General features: G+C 36.9%; 2 protein-coding genes across 2 annotated transcripts in view; both read left to right on the plus strand.

Annotated features, from left to right (window-relative positions):
• The window catches only part of LOC124538269, a 30,413-nt gene extending 25,212 nt beyond the window's left edge, over positions 1-5,201 (plus strand). The window contains exons 4-5 of the mRNA XM_047115273.1: positions 4,086-4,319; positions 5,027-5,201. Of these exons, the coding sequence (XP_046971229.1) occupies positions 4,086-4,319; positions 5,027-5,118 (326 nt within the window). The 3' untranslated portion in view covers positions 5,119-5,201. The remainder of the gene's footprint in view (positions 1-4,085; positions 4,320-5,026) is intronic.
• A 2,709-nt stretch (positions 5,202-7,910) lies between these two features.
• On the plus strand, positions 7,911-12,834 carry LOC124538566 (sodium channel protein Nach-like). Its single transcript, XM_047115657.1, has 10 exons — positions 7,911-8,122; positions 8,792-9,001; positions 9,440-9,605; positions 10,279-10,406; positions 10,476-10,602; positions 10,680-10,829; positions 11,330-11,510; positions 11,725-11,893; positions 12,318-12,424; positions 12,659-12,834. The coding sequence occupies exons 1-10, from the start codon at positions 7,911-7,913 to the stop codon at positions 12,832-12,834; spliced, it is 1,626 nt and encodes a 541-aa protein (XP_046971613.1).
• The last annotated feature ends 373 nt before the right edge of the window (positions 12,835-13,207 follow it).

A 13,207-nucleotide genomic window follows, 5' to 3' on the forward strand; every position in this document is an offset into this window, starting at 1 on the left:
TCTCGTGATGAGAATATTCGCATATTGATGACATTTACTCAATACTTTTAAAGTCATTTTAGAAATGTTTTTCTGTTGCATTTTATTTTAAGATGGGGTTACCCAATTCGTAGAATATAGGAATCTTACCCAAGATAGTACGTGAATACTGGGCAAGAACCAACGTTTTTTTATGAGCTTAAATTGTGTTTAAAACAATTCACGTCATTCTTAGTGATAGAGGAAGTCAACGTGAGGAAACCTGCGTTGGTTTGAATTATGTTACTTATTTAACTAACCTGCATTGGAATAGCGTAGAGTAAGCTCCGAAAACTCTTAAACTCAGCGAACAAATAGGAACAGCTATGTTTTACCGACTAGTTAATAAACTATATCGATGTTTCTCTGCAACGATAATACTTATTTAAGATAAAATCTGTGATCCGAATCTAAGCAGTTAGTTGTTCGAATGATTTATTTTCTCTATTTTTGTGATTTCATGCACGACCGAATCCAGTTTTTGCTAGAAATCGAGCAGCCTTCGATTTGTCTTTGTCGCGTCACATTTTATTGCTGCCTTGGATTTTTTTTACGAATACCATTGGAGCGTTGTTCTTTTACGCGACTTGCAGTCAAGTAAACTGACTAAAATCTTCACGCAAGTACTAAGCGTTATGCCCTCTTAAGACGACCAATCTCTTTCTTTCTGTATCTCTTTGCCTCTTTCTATTGTATTTGAAAAAATATTATAAAAGTTAATTATTAGTTATTGTTGAAACTCACACGGAGTTTTAATTACAATTTTATTTATTGTCATTTATTTTGCCGTGTCTGTTATGTTTGTATTACCTAACATGATATATAGCGAAAGCAACTTTGTTGTAATCGGGGGATCCCCGATAACTGTCGTTTGGTTTAATGATGTTTATATTTTTATTGGCACCGTAAAAATATGCGCACTATAATTAAAGTAAACGAAAACATAACATACGTTTCTTGAGTTAGGTTAGCTACACGAGTGAGAAGATTTGCTGATATTAGCGCTTATTGAAAATTGGTCTGTGTAATCTCTGCAATCTACAGCAATGTTATATGTGCAGTCGACTTGGAGAAATAAGGCGAACCTCGCTGGGTTTTATTATTGTATTGTATATGATTAGTGATTTACTTCGCATATAGGATATATTGAATATGAAATTAAGTGGTAGTATAATAGAGTGTTTCTTTTACTATTGTATGAGTGGCTATCAACACTGGGTTAAAAATACGTTATAGAGTCATGCGAATTCCATTGTGTGTGATGTTACTCACCATAAATGTCAGATATGCTATTCGTTAGTGAGCTGTGACGGTCTAGAGCTCGGAACACCTAATCTGAACTGAACAAAGATTGTGATTAAATATATTCAATTTAAAGTGTCAGGATTTCGGGAACAATATCGAACAGCACACAGAAGATAGCTCCTTGAATTTAGAAATTGATAACATTTGGACAATATTAAACACTGTCATACAATATAACATCAAAAAATGTATTCCTTCTTAACGTAAAAGTAACGATCTAGTGATGATAATCTTTGATAACTCAACGTGACGGGATTACAAAGACAAGTTTTATTTCTCTTAAGTAATAAGCGACAACTGAAATTGTTACTTCCATATAAGAGTTACACCATGAGTCGATTATCATAATATTTCCAGTCAGATACGAAGTAAGATCTTTCAGAAGGTTAGCTTTCAATAATGCCACACTTAATGAAATAGTATTTAGTGGAAGGCGGTCGGCGCGTCGTCTGTCTCGTCTGTCTGTCATAGGTGTCCTAACATCATATCGACTGAAATCAGTTTCAATCACCGATATTCAAATTCAACTGATTTTTACATTTTCGAAGTCTAAGTCAAGTTTTGTTTTGATTTAATTTCATTGTTAACTGAAGTCGTATGTTGCGAACGTTTTACATTTGGTTTGTTTTAATTCAACTGTAGTACCGGCTAGTAAATTTGTTCAAGTCTCTGAAATTATTTCAAGAATCCCGTTTAATTTTCTGCATATCTAAGGCTGAGCTCTTCAAAATAAGACCATAACCGAACTTTTATGTGCAGCTATCGTCCAATAATCACTGGAATATATCACATATCTATCATATACTAAATATCATATAAGAATATATGTCCAAGTGCGAAGTTACGACGTGATGCTGTTAGGTATTCTATTACGTAACTCAGTCGGTTTATTAAGGACAGTGTAGTGTATTTTTATGGAACAGCGAATCAATACTGCAATCCTTGCACTTGACATGCGTACGGCATCCCCGGCTATTCAATCAATACCTATCAGTGATGCCGTTTTTAAAATATCAGATTGCTCCTCGAGCAGAAAGAACTAGTATTTTAAATAAGCGTTTCTTTAAATTTCGGTTTATGCTAGTTATCTATATTGATTGTATAGCAATGACTTTGTAAAGCTAAATAATATAAATACAACTAAATAATAATAAGTGACTGCAGTTACTGGAAATGTTTTAGACACTACCATACGCTAGTATACAATAAGATTTCGAATATTGTGATCCATAGATCATTCAACAAATTTACATAGTTTAAGAATAAATTGACAATAAAGAGACGAGAGGGCCCAGTGGTTAGAACGCGTGCATGATTGCGGGTTCAAACCCAGGCAAGCACCGCTGTTTCATGTGCTTATTTTGTCTTTATAATTCATCTCGTGCTCAGCGGTGAAGGAAAACATCGTGAGGAAACCTGCATGTGACAAATTTCATAAAAATTCTGCCACATGTGTATTCCACCAACCTGCATTGGAACAGCGTGGTGGAACATGTTCCAAACCTTCTCCTCAAAGGGAGAGGAGGCCTTTAGTCCAACAGTGAGAATTTACTTATATATTTTTTAGCTGTTGTTGTTGTTAACAATAAAATCTTATTATTTATTTAAATAATACAATATACAATAATATTTATTGAAAAAAAAGGCGCCTGAATTCTAGATCGGGTTCCAGCAAAGGATTGATTGTATAATATTTATGAATAACAGCATTGTAAATTTGTTTATTTGAAAAGAGCTTCTATGTGAGTATCTCCTCCCTAGAGACTACTTTGGTCTCTACCAGACTTGAAACATTGGTGTTTCGAAAATTATTTATTGTAAAAATTACTAGAATAAAATACATTTGATTTGATTTATATGTGAAGTGTAACATATTCACATCGGTAGCGCGTTGCAATGTTAATATTGCGTGTATGACAAGACAGCCATTGTTGATGACGCGCGTTACACAACGCGATATGCCATACTTATGTAATTAGAATGCCGAGGGGAAGTCGCGTCGCCGAGTGACAAGAATCCGAAATTAAATTCACATCATTAATTTTTTTGCGAACCGCCCGGCTTCGCACGGGTGCAATGCTGATACTAAATTTACTACAGAATTTGATTATTTACGATATCACATTAGAAACTTCTAAAATTGTCATCGTTACTCTACTATATTATATCATACAAAAATCATATGAAAATCCGTTGCGTAAGCATACATAGAGAAGACAGCGGTAAGCGACTTTGTTTTAACTATGTAAAGAATAAAGAAAGAAAAGATTGTGTATGTGTATCATACTCATAATTAATAAGAAGTTTGATGGTTATCAGCAGGTTTTCAATTGGCACAGTTCTTCGATTTCGTTCCGGTTTCATTCTAGTAAAAATCTTTGATTTTTTCAGTATATATATTTAACATTATATAAGACATAGTGTCTTTTTTACGCTAATTAATGCGGGAAGGTGGGGCATGTACCATTACATGCCCCACCTTGCCTTGATGACCTGATCAAAATTAGCGCAAGTTTTGTACAAATAGTCTGGATGGTTTGTTTAAGAATGGGTGTACTTAATTAAGCAATGTACTACAAAATTTAATGTTCTCTAAGCACTATGAGAGTGGTACTTTCTTAAAAAGTCTCTTTAAAATAAACGATTTAAAATTGATTGCAAATCGGTATATACAGAAATTTATATCTTCTCCAAGTGCTATTTTTCTACTTTTAGTCTAATTGTAAATAATAAAAGTTAGTATAGTTCCTAAATTTCCTCAGTTCCAGAAACGAGGGTAGGATGCGGGGTGTGCACGCGCCGCGAATTGGAATACTGCGAGACACGCGTGCTCGCCGACCACTGCTGCTGCGAGCGGCACTACCTGCCCGAGCCCTTCCCCTGGCTGCCGCACACGTGCTACGTCGGCCCGCACCGCTGTCGCCCGCTCGCGCACGACTGCGTGCGCTACGTTCGCCTCAGGGACTGCTGCTGCTACAAGAAGCTCGCTGAACGATGTAAGGAAACTAATTTATATCTCTTTGGTTTTTTTATGCTACTGCTTGGTGGACGAGTATATGGGCTACCTAATGTTAAGTGGTCACCATCGCTCATAGACAATGGCAATAAAAGAATATTATTCGATACAAGATTTTATAGATTATAAAAATGCGTGGAGTTAATACCTGTTGTCTTCCAAGCAGGATACATTTATTTAAATAATTGTATTTAACTAACATGACTTTGTATTTTGTAAATGTTGAAAAAGATTAACTACTGAGTTTCTCGCCGGTTCTTCTCTCGAGAATCTACTTTCCGAACCGTTACCACAGCTTCACTTAATTGTAAAATGACGATTCAAAAGTGCTTGTAAAAGCCTACTTGAATAAAGCTTATATTGTTTTGATTTAACCATTCCTTTCAACGCCAATGCGCCATCAATCTTGGGAACTAAAATGTTAAGTTCCTTGTGACTGCAGTTACACTGGCTCACTCACAATTCGAACCGGAACACAACAATATCAAGTACTGTAGTTTGGCGGTAGAATATCTGATAAGTGGGTGGTACTCACCCAGGGCTTGACAAAGCCTCACTACCAAGAAAATTTGGTTTCATTTGACGCAACTGACATTATACTGACGTATATGACTTCTACCAGACAGCCCGTAGTAATACAGTCGGTCGAAAAGCTTGTAATGTGCAACGGTGCAAATATCGCTGCAGGGAAGGGCATCCTGTCGAAGTCGTCCCGCGTGAGCGTGGGCGGCGTGTCGCTGCTGCTGCTGGCAGCGCTACTGTTGGCGGCGCGCATGTGACCCGCGCCGCCGCGCGCGCCGCCGCCCGCGCTGCTGTGAGCGCCGCCCCGACGCCGATCCGACGCGCCCCGACGCCGCCCCGACGCCGCACCGACGCCGGCCGGTGCACTCGGACCACTTCTCGTGCTCTCCAACCAGCGCTGCGAGGTGGTCAGCCGGGGACGAGCGACTTAATTTGATCAGTTAACGCTCTAGGGTTGCTGCCGGTTGGTCCCGACCTATTCTCAGGGAAGTTCCATGCCAGAGGTTACGCATCATATGTGACTGCTGTACGGCTCGTTCTTCTCCTCTTATAAGCAGCTCGTTTAAATCAGAAAAAAAAATTCTAAATATGAAACTTGTCAATTCGACACAGAAGACCTAAAGAAATAAATTTTACCGGTCTTCAAATCTACTTCATCAGTGCCATTTATGTTTTCCAAAACAAATTTTCTATTTTTATCGAAGTACATATTTTAAGAAAAGTAACATTCAAATTTCGAATTTACGAAATTTCCAAAGTACAAGACTCTACTATTATTATTATAAATGTGAGTATTGATCAGCCAGTTCAATCATTTGAATATTTAACAAGTTAACTGAAGAAAGAAAGTATCACTTAAAGTACTCGCTAAAAACACCACATTATATACATGTATTTACTGGTAAAAAACTGTAGACATACTACTCTACAAAACATAATATATTTCGCGGATGAATTGAAACTAGGACATGAAATTTTAACTTATAAAATTATATTATATTATATACGCTTGGATTTCTGTGTCTCGGTGTTGAATTATTGTATACATAGAATATTACTTCATAAATGAAATTTTAGAAAGTGCCTAAATGTGTGCTTATTACAATATAAGCTGTTAGAGGAATATGAGGCTGATCTATAAGCACAGCCAAATATATTATTGCTGTTTGAGTGTATACATAATATAGCAAAGGGGATGGCCTATTATAATGTCATGTGTCTTTCCTACTGCAGTGCAAAGGCGTAACCTTCTTTTTAGTTGACTTTTAGAGCGTTTTATAGCCCGCCGTACCAATGCGAACTGATGTACTCTCAGACTACGAGAAGGTTTGTAGAATGCCCCACCAAGCTGCTCTAGTTGGCTTGGTTAATTCATGTGATAGAACTTTATCCGATACATGGCGTTTTTCTTCGGAATCTTTTAACAAGTGAAAATTGAATAGTCCGCATTAGAAGCCGCTATATTCGGACATGCGCGATAACCACTGAGCCAGCTCGGTTCATACAATGTATAATATGATAAAGTTGTATATTAGTGTTTAAGATTTCTCGAGAAACTTTGCTATCGTGTTAGTCGTAAAGTTTTTTCTTAATGTGATATATTGGAATAATTGTAGGCGTTCGTAAGGAAGGGATGATGTATTTTTGTAAAGCAAACATAATTAATATTCTTATAAATGTTTAAGAAGCTTCATATCTTTGCACATTCAATGCTTTTTGTTTTAATATATGGCGCTCTACAGCACGCACAATTCTCTACTGAATTAAAGAACTCTCAATGTAAGGATAACAAAAAAAATCTTAAATACGTGTACATATTGAAATATTGCTTGTAGCGTCAACAAAAAAAAAATGAACACTGTATATAAGCGCTTGAGATATTTTCATATGTTTATGAAAAATAAAGATAGTTTCTCACATAGATGAGATGACTATTTTTATTGTTCAGTCATTGGCCAATCTGATTCAAAGCGCTCCGTGATTGGCTCTTTTCTTCGACACATTTATGACGTCATGCTAATTTTAAAACGAACCAATGATCTTCTTAGTAAGTTAGTACTTTTGTATGTAAATTGTTGATTTTATTTATTGTTATTTTCCACCAAAGGTGTTTTAGTATTAAGTTACCAGTTAAGTTTATTGACTTTCATTCAATGAAGTTGGTATTTCGTAAAAGTATCATTTTAACTGTGCGACCTAACTGTACCTAATCAGTATTTATATAATTAAGATAAATCACATATATGTATATTGAACATTTTCTAGAAGATTAATATTTATTGTACAAATATATATATTTTTGTATTAGAACGTTAATAAAAGTAGAATGTCAGTAAAAATAAATCAAATTTATTGTCTCCGATGTTTCATATTGTATTAGAAATTTTATGAACTAAATAAAAAAACAAAAATAAGATATTACGAAATTGATGTATTTTAAATTATTAATCGGTACAGTGTAATAGAGAAATGAAATATACGAGTTACCACACAGAATTACTGTTTTATTGCGTAGACTCATTTTTCCACAAACAAAAATGCATTAAATATAACGACATAGATGAACTCTCTGTGTTCGTCCCACTGCTGGACTTGGGCCTCTCTTTTGGCTTCTCCAAATTTGTGGTAGTGTTCATGCTTCGCGCAACCACTTCTGAGTTGCTACAAACTACTTATTAGATAATCTACAACCATTTATTGCTTTCGATCTATTTTGAGGAGTTAGTGAATCAGTGTACTAAATACAGAAGTGGGAGTGCAATAGCTTAGAAGTCCGTAAAGACTACTTATCATCAGGTGCCTACTTGCCCGTCCACGTGAAGAGTTTGTCTGGGGTTGAAACTCAATCGCTGGTCAAGATTCACGTGTCCCACTACTGAGCCATCTCGGCTATTAATAATTAGTTCCTAATTATAGCTGTGAATGTTTTTATGGCGGTATTTAGAAATAAATTCTCACCATTAAATTGTAAACTTAATTACTTCAGTCACGAAGAGTCTGCACGCTGCTAAAAAATCAATTGCCTTTCATTTATCCATAACTCCTCATCATGCGCACCGTGGATCCAAACTTGTGGTCTAAAAAGGTGACCAAACCTATCCTAAATGTGTCCCGGCCGATCAAATTCGGTCTGAATGAATTCTCAGGAGCCGAGACGCGATTTAGAAAAAGTTTCCACGAAGCAATGGTGGAGTTCTGCAGGAACAGTTCCGTAGAAGGTTTCAGATTCATTTTGGATAAGGAAAGTCCGAAGCCAATAAGGTACGTTTAGAGTATCGCTGTTCATCGACGTATCTTGAATCCACTTTTCTACGTGCTACATACATTTTTAAATGTTTTAGTTTATCAATTAAAGGTTTACATTAATTTCGATTCAAGTATAGCAGTAATTTCATATGGTCTTATAATTCAACATGTGTTCGGTGAATTGAAACGTCTTGGATAAATCTGCATTAGATGAAAATCTGCCTTTGCGTTTGAGTTCATCCAAATTGTCCTTTATTTCTATATTGACCGATTTTGGTCAAGGCAGCTCTGAAAAGACATTAGTGCGCGGAACAAATAGTGCACAAGTGTGTGACAATACACCTGTAATCAATATAAATTACGAGGGAATAGTCCTTCGCTCTCATTATCCAATGATATGGTACATCCTTCAGGATCGGTAAGGGTGTACGCGAAAGACTACAACGTTACGTGCTCTCCGAGATTCGGAATTATAAACTCCGTCGAACTTTAGTCGAATTACATAAATGCTCCGAGCCGGATTTTAAAATTAGGAGTTTGCGATAGCCATTTGCTCAATAAGGAAATCACTTGATGGATTTATTAATTAATTGCCTCAACATAGGCGCGATATCCATTTTCAATTGGTCGAGGAAGAAACCATGGGTGTACCTAATTTGTTTAATGGGTGCATCTTATCTTCAGGTTGCTCTACCTGATTGTACTCTTAGTTACAATGGTATGCGGACTCATTGTGGTTGCTTGGAACATCCATTGGTTCTGGCATCGACCTCGATTGACGGTCAATCAGCAAACCGTGCAGCACCCTGTGCAACAAATTGACTTCCCAGCGGTTGCTATTTGCAGCTATAATATCATTAGTCGATCTGCGCTAGATGACTATGCAAAATATATGTGAGTTAAATTGTGAAATATGTATTACAAAATGTTCATCCATTTAATTCAAGTATAATAAAAACTGAAAAATAACTATATCTAAATATTGACACTGTGTTTAATGGTAGTAAGAACACTAGCAATATTTTACAATACTCTGTGCAAAAAATAAATCAGCTCTTGAATCTAACTTTTTTTTATAAATAAATATAAAAATAAATATAAGCGATAAATTATTAAAAAATGTATTCATTTAATTTAATTATATATCTACTCATAGTAGATATATAAGTAGTAGTATTTTCAGTAATACTTTGTTATTATAGCGCCTGTTAAAATAATGGAAGCAACAATTTTATTAACAGTCTTTGCGCTTTTGCTATAAAAAAACATATAAATAATTTTGACACATTACGATTTATTACAATTATAAAATTAGACGAACCTTTTTTCTAGATATTTATTAGACACGAATCACATCTATACTATGAAAGAAATCAAGCAGAATTTGTTGACATTCGGCGCCCTGCACTCGCGAAGCGAAGCAACTATTGATCCTCGGTTCGTCAGCTACCTTGATGAAGTCGCTCGAGAGACAAATGTCACTAATATTTTGTACAAAGTAATTAAATTAAGTTATAACTGTAATAAAGCACATTTTGGCATTTATCAATATATTATGATTCGTTTAATAATTGCTATTAGTCTACACTAGCTATGCCAGCAATTTTGTGCGCGTTTGAATTTGTTGCTGGGCTGCTGTTGGGGATAATGAAAGTCACTAACTGGTTCACGATTTATTAACGAGACTGTACAATTATACGGACTGTGACGCACTTCATAGACACTCTGCTTTACATATGCAATGCTTCAACTTTTATACATGATATATGCCAAAGAATATGAGATACACAGATGTGAAATATTTTAGTCATAGAATATGTAACTTTACTAACTGTTTACTTTAATACCTATGTGCATATACGGCACAAATTTAACAAAAAAAGTATTATTCTAGCCTAAGTTACTCCTTATTATATCAGTTATCTGTTAAAGAAAATCCCGTCAAAATCGGTCCAAAGATCAGCCGGAACAAACAGACAGACATACAAAAATTATAAAAAATGTCATTTTGGTTTATGTACCGTGTATGTGCATTGAGTAAAAAGGCTAGTTTAATATTAAAAACACCCCAATTTTATTATATGAATAGGTAACATAAAATTATTAAGAGCACAAATATTATAACAGGCCTTAATTAAAGATTAAGGGCTTTCTTGTTATTTTATTTACAGCTGTCCCCGAAGTGCGAGTCGATGCTGGTGCGCTGCAGTTGGCGAGCGCAGCGCACGGACTGCCAACGGCTGTTTGCCACGCGCCTCGCTACTTCCGGCTTCTGTTGCATCTTCAATTCTAGATATTCGTAGCTATTCAAATTCATTAAATTACTGCTTAGATTTTAAAGGTATTCAAATATTCCGTTTCATTGTAGTACAGTAGATAGAAACAACCCGCCTCGAAGAGTAAACATGATGGGTCAGGACGCCGGACTCCGAGTGGTCGTGAGGGAGGACGCCGACGACTTCACTTTAGTTCGCCATCCCGGTGACAACGTTGAGGTCGTCTTCACTGTTCTGTTACTTGATTTATATTGAACACGTATATATACATATAAAATCATATCTGTTCTCGGCAGGTGGACATATTCGACGGCATTCAGTTTCCGACGATACGTGCTGGTGTATTTCGTTTTTATGCCGCCGCCCGAAATGCGTCTGTGTTTTTTAAGCTAAGTGTCCAAGCACAGGAACCTGCTAGCAGCTTACAATCTCACAGCGATAAGTGGGTGAGGCTATGTAGATTTAGCTTTCATAGTGTTTTTATTAATTGTAATATTTAGGCTTGGTATGAGTCGAGATGGCCCAGTGGTTAGAACGCGTGCATCTTAACCGATGATTGCGGGTTCAAACCCAGGCAAGCACCACTGATTCACCTGCTTAATTTGTCTTTATAATTCACCTCGTGCTCAGGGGTGAAGGAAAACATCGTGACATGTGACAAATTTCATAGAAATTCTGCCACATGTGTATTCCACCAACCCGCATTGAAATAGCGTGGAGGAATATGTTCCAAACCTTCTCCTCAAAGGGAGAGGAGGCCTTTAGCCCAGCAGTGGGAATTTACAGGCTGTTGTTGTTGTTGTTGTTGTTATTTAGGCTTGGATCACGTTCGTTTCGAAAATGAGGTCAACCTTACCCATAGTTAGGTCGACTGTTTTAAAGAAACAGTCTCACTTGAGTTTTATACGAAAGTGTACATCGACAGCAATAAATTGTCTCTAAACAGCTGGGCTGCAGCCTGGCGCGCGGGGCGGCGGCGGCGCGCTCGTGGTCGCTGTGCGTGGCGCGGTGCCGCGCGCGTGCCGCGCTGGCGCTGTGCGGGTGCGCGCCGCACACGCTGCCGCCGCCGCACGACTCCGCGCGCGTGTGCTCGCTGGAGCACTTAGCCTGTCTGGCGAAGCACAAAGGTTCCTGCTGTTTGACATATTTATTCCATAGAGAAAACTCACACTCGCTCATTGACTGTGAAAAATCTTCCATCGGCTAGCAATGAGTCACATCTAACAGATGTACCATCAAAATAAGCAAGCAATACTTTTTTCTCCACTTGTTGCCCACCTATACCTAATGCAACGAGATCATTTATGCAATAATAAATATGCTGAATGTCCCCGACCGCAGAGAAGTTCTCGTTCCTGTACCCGGGCGAGGGCGCGCACGAGAGCCTGAGCGAGGAGCGGCAGGACTCGGTGTGGTGCGCGCACTGCCGCGTGGGCTGCGCGCGGCTGCGCTACTCCGCCGAGATCGTCACGTCGCCGCACACGCCGCTGCTCTTTCTCAACCGCTTCTTGTGAGTCATTTCTACTTTGAAAAATACAATTCGAATCAAATCAAATCAAAGGCATTTTTTTAAATAAACTGCACACTAAAGCATTATTGAAACTTCAGTATTCAACATAGTAATAACCTTTTTAAATTTGTTAAATGCTAAATTGATTATAATTGTATTTTACAGGCTCAGTTTTTAAAAAACACACACACCACAAAATGATTTTATCTAATTAAATATAGTAACATCATCTTACTGCAACTTGCAGGCGGATTTTCTTTAGATTTTTCTTTTAGTAGTTGAAATTTTTCGTTTTATTATTCTTTTGCTACAAGTTGAATATTATAGTGGAATTTATTTAGACAATAAAATCTTATTGTTATTTTAGAATAATAAATCTCCGACTAAGAACTGTAACATGAGGTTTTTCATTTGTATTTTCTAGCAAAGGGCTGGATTTGACGAACACCACGATAATATCAATTTACTACGAGAAAGAAAACCAGCGTCTCTACTTGTTAGATATTGGTCTGCGTTGGTACGAGGTCTTTGGTAAGTATTAGAATTTGAATATCATCAAATTACATCCTGGGTTCGTTCAATTATAAGTTTTTCTGTTAAAAATTATCAGATTAGAATGTTAAACTCAGCTTTGAAAAGTCAGTGTAGTCAATTGAAATCACGTAGTAAATGGTCATGTCGTATTTGGCTCTACTTAAACCTTGACTTTTTTTACTTTAAATTTTTTAGATATATGTTACTTAATATATTTTTTAAACCTTACAGCCGCTATTAGCAGTCAATGCGTGTTTGTGGTGGGATTGACGGTGCTGAGTGTAATAGAGTTCATTTACCACTTGACTTTTAGATGGTACCACTATTATATGCTTCACTGGCGACAGGACCGACGATTGCGAAATTTGAAGAAAACACAACCTACTAACAAAATTAATAATATATAATTAACAATAAAAACAAACTATAAAAATATGGTATTTTATTTTCTTAAATGCGTTCCTTGTTTCAAGGTGAATCAAGGCAAAAATAGATATAGGTTCAGTGATCACCGTGTCTCATTAAGCACGTGCTAAGTCGCTTTCGCAATTGGAAAATCTGTGCTAATTATCAGTCATTAATTATGTATACTAATTATTATTCTGAGATGGCCCAGTGGTTAGAACGCGTGCATCTTAACCGATGATTGCGGGCTCAAACCCAGGCAAGCACCGCTATATATATATGCGCTTAATTTGTGTTTATAATTCATCCCGTGCTCGGCGGTGAAGGAAAACATCGTGAGGAAACCTGCATGCGTCTAATTTCATCAAAATTCTG

Source organism: Vanessa cardui, chromosome 20, assembly GCF_905220365.1.
Source record: "Vanessa cardui chromosome 20, ilVanCard2.1, whole genome shotgun sequence".
Classification (NCBI taxonomy): Eukaryota; Metazoa; Arthropoda; class Insecta; order Lepidoptera; family Nymphalidae; genus Vanessa; species Vanessa cardui.